This window comes from Mytilus galloprovincialis, chromosome 9 (genome assembly GCF_965363235.1).
Source record: "Mytilus galloprovincialis chromosome 9, xbMytGall1.hap1.1, whole genome shotgun sequence".
Classification (NCBI taxonomy): domain Eukaryota; kingdom Metazoa; phylum Mollusca; class Bivalvia; order Mytilida; family Mytilidae; genus Mytilus; species Mytilus galloprovincialis.
The window spans coordinates 58,658,560-58,676,847 of NC_134846.1; the positions used below are offsets into that span (position 1 = coordinate 58,658,560).

Sequence of the window (18,288 nt, forward strand, 5' to 3'; positions counted from 1 at the left end):
CGGAATTTATTATTTTTCAAAACAAGTATGGCTGCCCTTGGGAGGACGTTGGTCAGATTTTTACCAAAACAGGCAATAACTCGTCCATATGGGTCAAGCTTAACATCTGTAGGCAGCAAGGACTTTGAGGGAAAAAATGTTGATACTGTAACACATACTGGAGAGGTATATCACATAGCAAACGTATTTAATTTCTCTAAAAATTAAGGGACACTCATACAATAATTTTTGGTATAATTTCTAATCACTTCGGGAACTGGTCAATTCGGCACTCGCTATAGTCAAATTTGGCCCCGCATTAAATCTGGATCTGGTTAACTCGTCATAGGTAGTTATTTCGACACCCATAATTTACATCATGTTTTACAAGTGAACTATTGAAGACTCCTTTTTCTCTCTCAAATTTTTAAAACATTTTCTCTTAAGGTGTCAGTGTAAATGTATATATTTGTTGCACATAATACAAGTTCCAATCTAAACTTTAAAAAATGAAGCTCTATACACCTTATTGTTATTTGGAAATCTGTTTCGCTTGAACTTTTGTCGCCATACAACAGTTTTTTTGTACAACAATCACTTTTCCATTGTAATGTCAAAATTTTACGGGAACTTTTGTGATGTCCAGTAATGGCAGACAAATAGCGATAAGGTACATTTTAAGACAAAAATGTCTGCACATCACTGACAGCCTTACTAGTAAACAAGATTGGGTCCAATGTTATTTATTTTAAATCTTTTAAGACTGAAGTAGATTAGAAATGCAGAAAATAACATTAAAATAAGTTTTCACCTTCTGAGGATTTTACACGACACTTTGCTTCTTTGTTTAATGTTTATTCATTACTTTTTTGTATAAAAGATATACTAGATCAATTACCTAATTACTGTTAAGGTTTATGTACCCTTCTGTAGCCATTTTTGTACGAATTTTTCAAACCTCAATTGTATCAAAACTAAAGATATAATAAATAATAGAGATAGGCCATTTAGTACATGTTCCAAGGGGAAACTTGATGCAAAGCATTATTTTTTACTGTTTCATTGCATTTGATAGAAAAAGAGGACTTTGTGGCAAATAAATCAAGATTTTTATAGAAAATCCACAGCCTTTAATACAGAGATTTTTGTTATAACATTTGAAACATAAATTACTCACTTGATTTTCTATGATGTGCTAGTGTTTATTTTTCTCAAAAAGTTCTAAGTAACCTGTAAATTCCAAAACACCTCGTGCTGAGTCACTAAAGTTGAGCGCACCCTAAAAGGTGTACTTGATTTTTGCCATATTTATACTTGTCTTAACCAATAACTACATTTACAAACTTGTTTTAAGGAAATCAATGCTAGCACTGTATGCAATAATCCTATATCTATCAGTCATCAAATTGCCAAATATGAGAGTACAAGGATAAAGGCTGTGGATTTTCTATAAAAATCTTGATTTATTTGCCACAAAGTCCTCTTTTTCTATTAAATGCAATGGAACAGTAAAAAATAATGCTTTGCATCAAGTTTCCCCTTGGAATATGTACAAAATGGCCTATCTCTATTATTCATTATATCTGTAGTTTTGATACAATTGAAGTTTGAACAGTTCGTACAAAAATGGCTACAGAAGGGTACATAAACCTTAAAACAACAAAGTTTAACCAAGATTTGTATAATATTTTTTTTACTATACACATGATACAAATCCTTGGTTTAATGGTTATTCAACAAGTTCAATATTGTTTGTAATTGATATAAGTATATAATATATAATATGTATTAGAGTATTAAGAAAACTTCACACAGAAAGCAAACACTGAATAAATTTATCATGTAGTTCTGACTGCATAATTATATGTGTGCTGAGTTATTTAACAATGTACAAAAATCCTCCAAAATTTTAAGTTTTTATACGACCGCAAAAATTGAAAATTTTTGTTCGTATATTGGTATCAAGTTGTCGTCAGCTTCGTCGTCGTCCGCATACTTTTGGTTTTCGCACTATAACTTTAGTTTAAGTAAATAGAAATGTATGAAATTTAAACACAAGGTTTATGACCATAAAAGGAAGGTTGGGATTGATTGTGGAAGTTTTGGTCCCAACAGTTTAGGAATTAGAGGCCAAAATGGGCCCAAATAAGCATTTTCTAGTTTTTTGCACTATATCTTTAGTTTAAGTAAATAGAAATCAATGATATTTTGACACAAGGTTTATGACCACAAAAGGAAGGTTGGGAATGATTTTGGGTGTTTTGGTTCCTACAGTTTAGGAATTAGGGGCCAAAAAAGGGCCCAAATAAGCATTATTCTTAGTTTTTGCACAATAACTTTAGGCCAAATAAAAATATATGTGTGGTTCCAGTTACATTCTTTTGAAAAATAAGGTCGGTAGGTCGACAAATTTTATTTATTTTTTTCTAGATTTTATTTAGGATTGTCAAAATCCAGAAAAAAACCGTGTGTTTACCGAAATTGTTTCCAGTATTACACACGTCAATACCAGAAGTCAGCCATTTTAAAAGTGTTTGGTTGCAAAATAAAGACAGTCATTTACGTTTTTCATTAATTTTGTTGCATTTTGACAACAAATTGTTAAGAATTCTTGCATTTTGCCAATAACAAATGAATAACAGATACTTCTTATGGAAATTCAAATGACAGAAATCTACGAATTTTATATTATTTTTATTCACAATCCCCAAAATTAGATCGTTTGAAATTCATTTTTCAGAAATGAAAAAAAAAGTTCTAGGGTCAGGGGGTTTAAACTAGGGTTGGTCGGGTTACTGGAACCACACATATATTTTTATTTGGCCTTAGTATAAGTAAATAGAAATCATTGAAATTTAAACACAAGGTTTATGACCACAAAATGAAGATTGGGATTGATTTTGGGAGTTGAGATCCCAACAGGTTAGGAATTAGGGGCCAAAAAGGGCCCAAATAAGCATTTTTCTTGGTTTTAGCACCATAACTTTAGTATAATAAATAGAAATCTATGAAATTTAAACACAAGGTTTATGACCATTAAAGGAAGGTTGGGATTGATTTTGGGAGTTTAGGAATAAGGGGCCCAAAGGGTCCAAAATTAAACTCTGTTTGATTTCATCAAAAATTGAATAATTGGGGTTCTTTGATATGCCGAATCTAACTGTGTATGTAGATTTTTAATTTTTGGTCCAATTTTCAAATTGGTCTACATTAAGGTCCAAAGGGTCCAAAATTAAACTTTAGTTAGTTTGATTTTAACAAAAATTGAATCCTTGGGGTTCTTTGATATGCTGAATCTAAAAATGTACTTAGATTTTTTATTATTGGCCCAGTTTTCAAGTTGGTCCAAATCGGGGTCCAAAATTAAACTTTGTTTGATTTCATCAAAAATTGAATAGTTGGGGTTCTTTGATATGCCAAATCTAACTGTGTATGTAACTTTAGTATAATAAATAGAAATCTATGAAATTTAAACACAAGGTTTATGACCATTAAAGGAAGGTTGGGATTGATTTTGGGAGTTTTAGTCCTAACAGTTTAGGAATAAGGGGCCCAAAGGGTCCAAAATTAAACTCTGTTTGATTTCATCAAAAATTGAATAATTGGGGTTCTTTGATATGCCGAATCTAACTATGTATGTAGATTCTTAATTTTTGGTTTGGTTTTCAAATTGGTCTACATTAAAGTCCAAAGGGTCCAAAATTAAACTACAAATGTAAGTATGATTTTAACAAAAATTGAATTCTTGGGCTTCTTTGATATGCTGAATCTAAACATGTACTTATATTTTTGATTATGGGCCCAGTTTTCAAGTTGGTCCAAATCAGGATCCAAAATTATTACATTAAGTATTGTGCAATAGCAAGAAATTTTCAATTGCACAGTATTCAGCAATAGCAAGAAATCTTCAATTGCACAGTATTGTGCAATAGCTAGTATTTTCAATTGCACAGTATTGCGCAATAGCAAGAAATATCTAATTGCGCAATAGCAAAAAATTTTCATTTGGAGTTATCTTTCTTTGTCCAGAATAGTAGTTGAATCAACTTAAATCATTGTTTTACACAATATACAATGTATATTCACTTTTACTACCAACTGATAAATTAAAACAATCTTTACCATTCAGTGATAACTAGCACTTTTTTTACATTTTAATATTTTATGATGTATTCAATTGAGTAGTTATTGTTGCAAACTCCATTAGAAATTTGAATTGAGATCAGTTTTGGAATAAGGGAAAGGGGATGTGAAAAAAAAATTAGGGGGGGGGGGGGTATCAATTTTTCTCATTTCAGATTTCATAAAAAAAAAAAGAAAATTTCTTCAAACATTTTTTTTACAGGTTTAATATTCAACAGCATAGTGAATTGCTCAAAGGCAAAAAAAAAATTTTAAGTTCATTATAGACCACATTCATTCTGTGTCAGAAACCTATGCTGTGTCAATTATTTAATCACAATCAAAATTTAGAGCTGAATCCAGCTTGAATGTTGTGTCCATACTTTCCCCAACCATTCAGGGTTCAACCTCTGCGGTCGTATAAAGCTGCGCCCTGCGGAGTTTCTGGTTAAAAAATAATATGTTAATAATTAAAAAAAAAAGGAAAAATATTCTTAAATTAAAAGGGAAAAAAATGGTAAAAGTGCTATTAGCAGTTGAATAACCAAATGATGAAATGACAAGATAGAAATTTGACCAGATAGCTATATGACTTTTTCTATAGGTGCTGAAGTACAATTGACCATTTGACTTGTACCCATTGACTATTTACCAATAATAACGCAAGATGTGTGGCTACTTTTGTATGGAATATGATTCCATTCCATTTCTAGCAATGGAGCAAAGTCGAATTATTAATTTTAATAAAATGACATTTGTAAAACAGTAAATACAATAAGTCTCTATATGGTTATGTACATGTACAATGTACATGTATGTGCTGGAATACAGACAATTGTAAGCTATCAGGAATCTGAAGAAAAAAAATGATTATCATGATATAAGAAGAACTGAGAAATCAATCTGTTTCATACTACAAGACAGAAAACTTCAGATCCTGATTGGAAGCTGAAGTTAGTTCATATACTTAGGCATGTATAATGGAAGCTGCTTTAGAATCAATGGTAAAATGTAAATGACTAATAAGTGAACAAGTGCTGGTTTACAAGTAAAGGCCCCTTTATCACTTTTTAGACAAACAAAAATCGAACTATTAAACTAGAAAAATTTTGACAATGCACAACGATAACATTTCTGCATAGTCAAGTGTGAAATAATTCCAAAACTTAAAGTGATTAAAACAAAAAACCAATTGGTAGTCATGGTAGTATCATATATATTTACATGTATAGTCAGTAATTCTATTTTTGGTATAATACATGTACTTAAAACAATTGCTTCACATCAAATTATATACAATACGCTTATATGACAATTATTGAGTCATGGTAGTTGTAGGGATAAAATCTAAAACCTATATTTAAGGTCATGACAGTAAAGACATCCGAAAATTATATTCAAAATTTTACATTGACTGACAAAAAATGGATAGTCATTATGAAGCCCTAAGGAAGGATATAAAACTTCAATGTGCTTGCTACAAAATGTACTTTTATGGTCAAAAGCCAGATTGATTGATTGTATCTGGAAGATAGAAAAAACCTTGTCATTTATTTTTATCTTGATTATTGATATATGTCTGGCATGTTTGTAGACCAGTTAAATTATATAAATTTTAATTTTTAAATATTTTAGAAAATGGAACCAGGTGACTGGAGGAGGGGAAGATTTGTAGACAAAGTTAAGTTGGTAAGAAAGTAGTTTGTACATGTTGTAGTTATGAAAGTAATAATTTGTCTATAAACATGATAAAAAAGTATTGGTGCTTGTATTTAAGAAATATTTTATACTTACAATATTATACAAGGTTTCCCCTGGATCAATTTTCTTTTTGCTGCCTCTTTCACCAAAACAATCTATTTTCTGCCACTTTTAGTTTTTCAGCAGAAACCTTGCTTATATATATTTGTGTACATGTATATCATAGAGTTAAGCAGTAAAAACTTTAGGTCTTATTGTCAAAAGTAATAATTAAAAATAGTTTGTAAAATAAAAAAGGGGATGTACATTTTTGTAAAGAAATAAGTCCATACATTTGTTTTTCTCTGTCTCAACATACACTGTCTGACTGTGTGGGAGTGGCATAATTAACTAATCATCATTGCAAAAACTTTCACATCTAGTTCGAAAATTCTTGTGTGAGTAGAAAACCAGGCTCCCTACACATTTAAGTTCACTTACATAACTCTTAACATGTTTCTTAGATTGTTTTTATATGAATGCAAAAAACATTTTGGGATCCTATAATGGTATGATGTCATCCTCTGCGTCGTCCGAAGACACATTTGGTGTCTGGAAAATAACTTTAGTTTACGAGAATGGATCTCTTTGAAATTTAATAAGAAGGTCCAATACCACAAAAGGAAGGTTTGGATTGATTTTTGTGGATGACGGTCCCAACAGTTTAGGAATTAGGGATCCAAAAAGGGCCTAAAACAAGCATTTTTCTACTTTTAGGCTAATAACTTCTGTATAAGTATTTCAATTGCTCTGAAATTGTACCACAATGTTTAATACTACAAGCAGAAGGTTTGAACTCATGTTGGGGATTACAGTACTACCTGTGACATTATCTTATTCATGGTGGCCATAAAAATTATGTCCACCATGGTGGCCCTATATGTCCATCATTATACCCCCTGTCGCTTAATTAATACACAAGGTATTAATCAAAAACTAGTCAAGGATTAAAGGGAAATCTTGACTGCATTGAAGTGTTAAAATTATATAACTTACAGGTCATGTGTCTCAGGTAAAATATACATGTATGTGTTTGTGAAATTTAATTACTGTGATTATGACAAGAAAATTCAAAAATAAAATGAAATAATATAACTAGTTGAATAAATAGCTGATTTATTTTTTTAATTTGACTCATGACTATTTGTTTTGACATTATACCTTTTTAATCAATTTAAGTTATTTTTTACATGTACTTTATGGTAAGTGAAGAATAAATGAATATCATCTTCTAATATAATGCAAACTTTCCCAATGCCTGCCTTTTTCTATCAAAAAGTTGTTTCTCAAATTAATTTTCTTAAATCAAAATGATTTATACTTAAATTGTAGTAGATAGACTTACATTGTATCTGCATTCAATACTGTTTTACAAATGTTAAAGATTGTCTTTAGAACTTATTCTAAATAAAATTTAGGCAATTCCTTATTTCTCTATTGAATAAATATATTCAAAATATTCATTAATTCAACAAAATTTGATAATATTTGTATTTAAGGAATGACTGTAATATTTTTTCTGTCTATGAAGAAATAACATAAAAAATGTGGTGCACACTGAATAACGCGCGTAGCGGGTTATTAACAGTGTGCACCACATTTTTTATGTTATTTCGAATAGACAGATAAAATATTACAGTCATTTCTTATAATTTAATTCTAAATTCCATTTTAAACCGTATAAAACGATGAAAAAACGTTGATGACGTCACGGTCACATGACTAAATTATGTCTATGGGCTCATAACAAAATAACGTCAGCCAATCAGAAGACGCGTTACATCCAAAATTAAATTATTGTCATATAAACATATGGTATTTAGTTTGTGGACAAAAAAACAAACAAACAAAAAAACAATTATAGTGCAAAGAATTAACAATAAATTATTCTATAAGAAATTAAAACACGTGGATTTTTTTTAGGTTTCTGCCCTCAGTTCTAATAAAAACTATTTTACAAGGGTGCCAATATTTTCAACATATTCATGTAATAAAGGTTAAGCATTTCTTTCACTTTTTATACGACCGCAAAAATTGGAAATTTTTTGGTCGTATATTGGTATGACGTTGGCGTCGTCGTCCAAATACTTTTAGTTTTCGCACTCTTACTTTAGTAAAAGTGAATAGAAATCTATGAAATTTAAACACAAGGTTTATGACCACAAAAGGAAGGTTGGGATTGATTTTGGGAGTTTTTGGTCCCAAAATTTAGGAATTAGGGGCCAAAAAGGGCCCAAATAAGCATTTTCTTGGTTTTCGCACTATAACTTTAGTTTAAGTAAATAGAAATCTATAAAATTTTGACACAAGGTTTATGACCACAAAAGGAAGGTTGGGATTGATTTTGGGAGTTTTGGTTCCAACAGTTTAGGAATTAGGGGCCAAAAAAGGGCCCAAATAAGCATTATTCTTGGTTTTCGCACCAGAACTTTAGTATAAACTAATAGAAATCAATGAAATTTAAACACAAGGTTTATGACCTCAAAAGGAAGGTTGGGATTGATTTTGGGAGTTTTGGTCCCAACAGTTTAGGAATTAGGGGCCAAAAAGTGGCTCAAATAAGCATTTTTCTTGGTTTTTGCACCATAACTTAAGAATAAGTAAATAGAAGTCTATGAAATTTAAACACAAGGTTTATTACCATAAAAGGAAGGTTCAGATTGATTTTGGGAGTTTTGGTCCCAACAGTTTAGGAATAAGGGGCCCAAATGGTCCAAATTAAACTTTGTTTGATTTCATCAAAAATTGAATAATTGGGGTTATTTGATATGCCCAATCTAACTGTGTATGAAGATTCCTAATTTTTGTTCCCGTTTTCAAATTGGTAGGGTCCAAAATTAAACTTAGTTTGATTTTAACAAAAATTGAATCCTTGGGGTTCTTTGATATGCTGAATCTAAAAATGTACTTAGATTTTTGATTATTGACCCAGTTTTCAAGTTGGTCCAAAAATTGATTAATTGGGGTTCTGTTATATGCCAAATCTAACTGTGTATGTAGATTCTTAATGTTTGGTTCTGTTTTCAAATTTGTCTACCGGTACATTAAAGTCCAAAGGGTCCAAAATTAAACTAAGTTTGATTTTAGCAAAAATTGAATTCTTGGGGTTCTTTGATATGCTGAATCTAAACATGTACTTAGATTTTTGATTATGAGCCCAGTTTTAAAGTTGGTCCAAATCAGGATCCATAATAATTATATATTGTATTGTGCGATAGCAAGACATTTTCAATTGCACAGTATTCAGCAATAGCAAGAAATCTTCAATTGCACAGTAAGAAATATCTAATTGCACAATATTGTGCAATAGCAAGAAATTTTCGAAAATTGGAGTTATCTTTCTTTGTCCAGAATAGTAGTTGAATCAACTTAAATCATTGTTTTATACAATATGCAATGTATATTCACTTTTACTACCAACTGATAAATTAAAACCATCTTTACCAAGTTCAGTGATAACAAGCACCTTTTTTACATTTTAATATTTTATGATGTATTTACATGAATAGTTATTGTTGCAAACTCCATTAGAAATTTGAATTGAGATCAGTTTTGGAATAAGAGAAAGGGGGATGTGAAAAAAAAAAATTGGGGGAAGGGGGCCGGGGGGGTTAAATTTTTCTCATTTCAGATTTCATAAATAAAAAAAAATTTCTTCAAACATTTATTTGAGAGGATTAATATTCAACAGTATAGTGTATTGCTCAAAGGCAAAACAAAAATTTTAAGTTCATTAGACCACATTCATTCTGTGTCAGAAACCTATGCTGTGTCAACTATTTAATCACAATCCAAATTTAGAGCTGAATCCAGCTTGAATGTTGTGTCCATACTTGCCCCAACCGTTCAGGATTCAATTCTGCAGTCGTATAAAGCTGCACCCTGCAGAGCATCTGGTTGTTCTTAGGTAAGAGACAATATTATGAGAAGGTAAACAATTTTCAAAAAGATTTATCTCAAGTTATTTTGTTAATTTTACAATTAAGGAAGGAGTGGTCTTCATTGTCCAACAAGTGGCACAGTTTACATATTCTATCTTTTCTAGGAATTTTATATTGTCCACTATTTGGATTTCTAAATTATGACCACTAACTCTCTATGTGACACATTTGAGTATACAGTTTTTATCAAAGTTTTAAATCTTCAATCTATTTTCAAAAATGTTCTTATTTTTTTCTTGAAATTGGGTTTAGGGAAATATTTGCAAATGTATACCAAGAATATGTATCATACCAGTTCAGCACTTCCAACAATATAAATGTACACAGAAAAAAATTATTTAATTACTGTGCCTATCCGATCATCTTTGGGGTATTATAATACTTACAGTGTTACCTGGATAAAAAATTGTCAACACAATTTGTCCATTTAAACTGTACAATAGGTTTTGTGAGAGGTTATCAATAGGTGGTCATTTAACTACCCAGTAAAAAAAATCACTAAAAGGTAAAATTTAAATGACTGATAGCTAGCTTGCTTTCCTCATGTATCATGACCAATGTCCTGAATAGACTATTCTATTTAGATATGGGACATTTTAAGCCATTTCTCTTTGTGTCTCTAAACAGTGAAGATGGAAATTTCAATCAGTGAATTTAGTTTATAAAAAAATAGATATATGTTTGCTTCATGGTGTTTTAATGTGGTATATAATTTAAGTTTCTGATTCCTGATATGGAATTAAGGTTCATCATAACAAACGAACAAATATGGCTGTTTTTACATGCCAAAAATTACTCTGAGTACAGACTTACCTGTGAAGTTAGAAAAGTTTTAATGCCTAGCATCCACTAGATATAATAAAGTTAAATGCATTTTGTGTTTCAGAAAGATAAAATCTCATTTGGATTTTGCTGGGCATTTTTTTTCCTTCATGCAAAAGGTGTGAAAATTAACTAAGTTGTGGTACAACTATGAGATGCTCCCTCAGGTAAAAAACCGGTTTGTATTGTTTTGATTGTCCTTAATTGACATGGACAACAGGTATCTTCCCAACTATAGGTGAGTTAAAGAGTTTATCTGAGTCAGTGAGTGGACAGTGTCAAAGTAATTCAGGTGTTTGTTTATTTTTACACCTTCTGCAGAAAGGAAAAAAAATGCCCATCAAAAACCAACAAAGATTTTATCTTACTTAAACACAAAATGCATTTAACTTTTATATATCTAGTGGATGCTAGGCATTAAAACTTTCCAAACAGCACAGGTAAGTCTGTACACAGAGTAATTTTTGAGGTGAAAATACGGCCATATTTGTCCATTTGTTACACAGGCACTTGTTTCTGTCGATGTGGGGTTTACTATCCATACCAGTACGAAAAAAAACACAAGGTAGCTAACGGAAATTTTCAATGTGTTCGCTTCAACCAATATTTTTTTAATTTCCCTTGATTTTTTCACAAATAAAAGTACACCAGTCTGTCGGTACTTGATTTATCTTTACAATGAAACAACTTTCACGTACCTTGAGAATACCCCTCAAACAGAATAACACACTTCAGACGAGAATTATTGACCTTTTTCCAGACCATTGAATTTGTAAGGACTTAACTTCTGGTAAACTTAGGAAGTTAATATAACTGTGCAATCCCATTGGTTTAATTCATCTGGTTACCTGTTTATTTATACTAGTTACCAGTAACCAGAAAAATGTGACCAATGGGATTACACAGTTATATTAACTTCCTAAGTTAACCGGAAGTTAAGTCCTTACAAATTCAATGGTCTGGAAAAAGGTCAATAATTCTCATCTGAAGTGTGTTATTCTGTTTGAGGGGTATTCTCAAGGTACGTGAAAGTTGTTTCATTGTAAAGATAAATCAAGTACCGACAGACTTGGGTACTTTTATTTGTGAAAAAAATCAAGGGAAATTAAAAAAATATTGGTTGAAGCGAACACATTGAAAATTTCCGTTAGCTACCTTGTGTTTTTTTGTACTGGTATGGATAGTAAACCCCACATTGACAGAAACAAGTGCCTGTGATTTGTTATGATGAACCTTAAAGTGTTTGTGAAATGGATTTTTTTGGATAGCCCATCTAATTGTGATTAATTGTACAAAATGAATTATGTGTGGCTTGGTGTTTTCTAATGGGATATATTTTCATGTTATATTACGATTCCTGAAATGGAATAGTAGTGATGCTAAGTTTCATTTAATATTCAGGATCTACTTCAATTGGAATTACTGTTAAAAAATTATTTTCAATATACATTGTATCAAAAAAAGTACAAATGGCTTAGTGAATAGAAATTTTAGTGCTTTATTCTTCATTATGAAAGTCGGATTTACAAGCAATGATTTGTTTGTGATTGTTAGCAAAAAAAATAATTTTACAATAAATATCTTTATTAGAAAGAACAAATTATGTATTAAATGTAAAATGTCCCATACCTAAATAGAATAGTCGTTCTTCAGGACATTGGACATAGGAAAGCAAGCTAGCTATATATCTATCAGTCATTTAAATTAGCTCTGTCAAAAACAAACAGGTAAATCTACAGGTAGTTAAATGACCACCTGTTGATAATAGCTCTCACAATACCTATTGTACAATTTAAATGGACAAATTGTATTGACAATTTTTTAAACTAGCCAGGCAGTAGTTAGTTCACTACCACAAAGGTTATTGGATAAACACAGTACTAGACCATAAAAGTGTAACCATCTATATAATATAAGACATTAGTGTATTTTGTCAAATTTTGGCTTTTAACTGACAGATATTAGCCAAACTAAAGATGTCATATTTAATAAGTTCATCAGTGAAGGAATTAAGGGCCAAAAATGGGTAAAAAAACAAACATTTTTGTAGTTTCTGGACACTAACTTGTATGTAAGTGTATGAATTTCTCTAACATTGTACCACAGACGCAGGACATTTGTATACCATAATACGTGATGTCCCGTCAAAATTTTGACGGGCGTATAAAAAGGTTAGAGGGGGGGTTTTGAACTGTTCAGTGTTTGATCTCTGTGGTCGTATAAAGCTGTGCCCTGCAGAGCATCTGGTTTTTCCCTGCAACACCAACTATCTGTCCCTTTCCAATATTACAATAACATTGGTGTAGGTTGACACTTGCATGACTTGGCCTTTAGACATAAAGAAAACAGCAATTGTTCAATTTAACTATCAAAGTACCAAAGTAAATATATATATATACATTTTTGCACACTGTTGAGTAAATGGTTTTTCTTTATTTTCTACCAGGTCAACACCAGATTTGCCATAGACCTAATAGCAGAAGATCCTGTTGTTGTCTGTGAGGCCTCAAGTGTTTGGTCTAGCAGTAAGGGAGCATTGGGCCATCCTAAAGTATATATAAACATTGTAAGTACTAAGTATAAGTTTAGAAGGAATAAGCATATGACCAAAGTTTGAATCAACATTAAAAGGGTCATCCATTTTATGACACAAAGCTGCTACAGAGCTTTGTGTAAGGATATCTATTGAAAGAAAAAGTGTTTATATGCCCTACATAGGGACATTATGTTTTCCAGTGTGCATCTGTTAGTTCTTCTGTTTGTCCTGCTTCAGGTTAAAGTTTAAGGTCAAGGTAGTTTCAAAGTTTTGACTCCAATTCCATGGTCCACTGAACATAGAAAACAATACTGTCCTGCTTCAGGTTAAAGTTTTGAGAAGGTAGGTTTTGATGAAGTTGAAGTCCAATCAACTTGAAATTTAGTACACATATGTAGATGATATGATCTTTCTAACAGAAATATCAAATTAGAGTTTTGACCCCTATACCACTGTTAACTGAAAATAGAAAAAGGTAGTGATAATGGGGCATCCGTGTAGTATGGACACATTGTCGTTTGGAAATTGTTTTGTAATAAATCAGGCTGTTTTTGTTTTTTCATTGTTTGACATTTTGTCATGTCAGGGACCTTGGAAGCTGTATATATGACTTTTGTTTTGATCTTTGTTGAAGTTTGTACAGTGACTTGAATTTGGCTGGGGTTTTTGTTGGTTAGGGTTCAACCTCGCTCTTACCTGTACCAGTGGTGTAACAGCACAACAACACTGTAAAAAGTAATTGAAATCACACATCAATACAAAATTGAGCAGGCAATCTTCGAAAAACACTTTATGTCAAGTCTACACTAAAATCCAGCAAAGTTAAGCAAACAGCTGCAAACTTATATATGCACTGTAATACATTGTATAATAGCAGCTTTTATCCTGAATGAAACAAACATTTTGATTGGTTGTTTTTGACATTCACATGCTTTGATTAATAATAAATATATTATATTTTAGGATAAACCAGAAGTTGGAGTATGTGGTTATTCTGGCAGAAAATTTATCCAAAAGAAATATTATAATGAGGCTCAGCATGGCCCCAGTATAACATATGAGGAATATTTAGAAGACATGAAGACATAGATACTATATAACTGATGTGTGAAGTGATAATATAGTTATACATACTGTTAACATAACAATAAGTTAAGCATTTTAAATAAAAATATGAAAAATGTTACCTGTAGTGAAATTGTTCATTATTTAAGCACAAGCAAAATTAAAAGAATAGACATTTTCTCTTAAAGAAACAGACCCACTTTTCCATAGCATATATGATTATATTATATAAACAATATTCCAAGTTTATCAAATCAAGGTGAAATATTTGGAGTACAAGTTCTTACAAACCATCGATTTAAAAACAGCATACATTTTAAGAAGAATTTCAAATGTCTGTTTAGTTTAAAAGTGTTTGTCTGTCTGTCAATCCCTCAGTCATCCTGATTTTCAGGTGATAAATCAAATATCAAAAACTTAATATTTAATTGAACTTTATTTTATTTTAATTTAATATATGGTATGGTCAAAAGTAAAGAGAGGTAATTCTTTATTATTTTGAGGTCTAATGTGTCTAAGGTAAATTTCATAAATACTGAAAATAAACTGGAATAAAGACAGATGGTTTCCTTAGAAAAACTCAGAAATTGAAATTGGATTGCATACAGCTTTATATAATATATATATTTATATAGATATACGGTCAAGTGAAAGGATTGAAAGACCCCTATTTTCAAAAGCAAGTAAATAAAAAAACACTTAACAATGGGCTTTCAGATGATAACATCTAACCTTAAAGTTACATGACATTGCCACCTTACTTAATTGCTTACATCCATATCACATTATGAGGAAAATACTACAATTAATCTTGTTGTTTCTACATACATGCATGTACATCTAAGGTCAAGGTCATAGTTGCTAAAATTTTGCCAATTTTAGTGAAGAAAAAAAGGTTTTATAAATCCTTAATTTGATTGGAATTAATCTTAAACCTATGAGCTGAAGTTTCTTTATTAGTCCCCTACCTATCAAGTCAAAGGGGACTTTATGTTTGAAATCTGTCCGTCTTGTCTGTCCACCTGTAAGTCTGGCAAATCAGTTTTCTTTTTTTCATGCTTAAAGATAATGATTTGATATTTGGTGTATTGTTATATCATGACAATTTTAAATACTGATCAAGTTCAAATTTTTGTTCCAGTCTGATGATTTTGGGCACAGTTATGGTCCTTTGACTTAAAAAATTCACTGAAATAGTCAGTGTTCCACATTTTTTTTAGCTCACCTTGCGCAAAGGGCCAAGTGAGCTTTTCTCATCACTTGGCATATGTTATACGTCATCGTTAACTTTTACAAAAATCTTCTCCTCTGAACCTACTGGGCCAAATTAAACCAAACTTGGCCACAATCATCATTGGGGTATCTTGTTTAAAAAATGTGTCCTATGACCTGGCCAACTAACCAAGATGGCCACCATGGATAAAAATAGAACATAGGAGTAAAATGTAGATTTTGGCTTTTACCTCTGAAAGCATTTAGAGTAAATCTGACACAAGGTTTAATTGATTATCAGGTCACGATCTTTCTTCTTTCTGCTCTGAAATTTTCAGACAAATCAGACAACCTGTTGTTGGGTTGTTGACATTGAACCAGTTTTTGGTTATTATCTTGAATTAAAGATGGAGATAAACTGTAAACAGCAATAATGTTCAGTAAAGTAAGATCTACAAATAAGTCAACATAATCAAAATGGTATTGACCCCTTAAGGAGTTATTTCCCTTTAGAGTCAAATTTTACAATTTTTCATAAATTAGAAAAAAATCCCAAAGTCTCCTGAAACAACTGAGACAAATTTAACCAAACTTGGCCACACATAAGCATTAGGGTATCTTGTTTTAAAATGTGTCTGATGACCCTGCCTGCCAACCAACATGGCAGACATGGCTTAAAATAGAACAAAGGGGAAAAATGCAGCTGTTGACTTATATCTCTGAAACTAAAGCAAAAGTATAACAGTTGCATTATTTCATGCATCATTTGTAATGTCAGGTGAGCGACACATGCTCCTTGGAGCCTCTAGTTTGTCATTCTTGAAGATATTGATTTTATAGTTGGTATATAGTTTTATCATGACTAGTGACAGATCAAGGGTGAATTTTGTTCCGGTTTGATGATTTTGTGCAGAGCTATGGTCCTTGGACCATGAAAATTCACTCAAATAATCAGTTTTCCGCACTTTTGTTCTTCATGCTTGAAGATAATGATTTAAACATTTGTATGTATAGATTATCGGGTTTTCTGCACATTGATATCGTAAAATATCAGCCGCGAGCCACAATGTGAACCTTTTTTGGCGAGTGAGCGCAGCGAACGAGCTAAAAAGTTTCACATTGTGTAGAGCGGTTGATATTTTACGATATCTATACGAAGAAAACCTGATTATCTTTTTATCGTTCTATTACTGGTCTTTTCTTTCTCCCTAAGACAGTTTTACGCTTGACGAAAAAGCAAGCTTGATAACGTCTCCTCTCGCATTGTGACGTCGCTGATAACTTCTCCTCTCACATTGTGACGTCGCTGATAATGCCTGGTCTCGTTTTGAAGTCTTGATACGAGAATTACGGACCGTCAGATAAGGGTGATATTGGCGTAGGGAAGGACGATAAGTAGTTTTATCATGACATGGTACGGGTCAATTTCAAATTTTGTTCTGGTTTGATGAATTTGTGCAGAGTTGTGTTACTTGGACTTAGAAAATGCACTTACATAAACAGTTTTTAACACATTTGTTGGTCATGCTTGAAGATATTGACTTGATATATGTTATATACTTTACACCATGACAAGTTATAGATCAAGGCAGAATTTTGTTCCAATACAAGGATTTTTTAACCGGTAGTGGACTATGTATTGCCATGCAATACTCATAGAATGCTTAGTTTATTTTAAAATTACTTTATACAAGGTCAAGGTTGCAATCTTAAGTGGCTAAATGTTCACCTCAAAATTTTCTCTGAGTTCAGACAAACTTGTGCATCTGGAAAAGTAATGCATAGATAAATAAAATTGAAATATATTGTGTTTTAGAAAATTAAAAACGTTACTGGATTTTACAGTGTACTTATTTATTCCCCAAGCAGATGCACAAATAAACTTAGTTGGGAAAGAGGTTTGAGACCTTCACAGGTAATAACTGAAGTGGACTCTGACTTGATTGATCGGAACAATAAAAGGATAATAGATACCTGACAATAATTGGTGATTTTATGGTCCATATCAAGTAAAACTCAACTGTTTGTTAATTTTATCATTTTCTGATGCCCGTGATGGGACTTAAAAAAAGTGCACCTCAAATCCAGTAAAGTTTTAAATAAGCTAAAACATACAATGCATTAGAAATTTATATATCTAGGGCATGCTATGTCTTAAAACGTTTCCAGATGCGCAGGGTTGTCTGTACACAGTAAATTTTGAGATAAAAATGCAGCAATTTCAACTAAAGGGTCCACATGAACATTAATTCTCAAAACCTTGAGGTTGCAAACTTACTTTAAATTTATAATGAAGTATAATGAGTGGAATAACTAAGGTCAAGGTCACAAAAAGAAAAAATATGCAGAAAATGGTTTCAAGATAATAAATCGCCGTCAGTTAAAATGATTATTCGAAGTAAATATATATCTTTTTTTATGCCCCATTTTTGGGCATTATGTTTTCTGGTCGTACCGTCCGTTCGCTCGCTCGTTCGTCCGTCGGTCCCGCTTCAGGTTGAAGATTTTGGTTGAGTTAGTGTTTGATGAAGTTGAAGTCTAATCAACTTCAAACTTAGTGTACATGTTCCCTATGATATGATCTTTCTAAATTTAATGTCAAATTAGAGATTTTCTACTATTTTCACGGTCCACTGAACATAGAAAATGATAGTGCGGATGGGGCATCGGTGTACTGGGGACACATTCTTGTTTTAATATGTGTACTTAAATTATTTACTCAAGATAGTTTTATAATTACAAAATCCGGTCTTGCGTATTAGTGTTTGACTAATGACATATTTCAGAAAATAGGGCAAATTCTGATGCACACGAATAAACGATTATATAAGGTAACAATTTATTATATTGTTTCAACATCGATTATTTGCT

The 18,288-nt window shown here is 31.6% G+C and overlaps 1 protein-coding gene across 1 annotated transcript; it reads left to right on the top strand.

Moving 5' to 3' along the window:
* LOC143045422 (NADH dehydrogenase [ubiquinone] iron-sulfur protein 6, mitochondrial-like) lies at positions 1-14,326 on the top strand. Its single transcript, XM_076217909.1, has 4 exons — positions 1-165; positions 5,737-5,790; positions 13,051-13,170; positions 14,104-14,326. Exons 1-4 carry the CDS (start codon positions 28-30, stop codon positions 14,227-14,229), a joined length of 438 nt encoding a protein of 145 aa, XP_076074024.1. The 5' UTR covers positions 1-27; the 3' UTR covers positions 14,230-14,326.
* Positions 14,327-18,288: the final 3,962 nt, after the last annotated feature.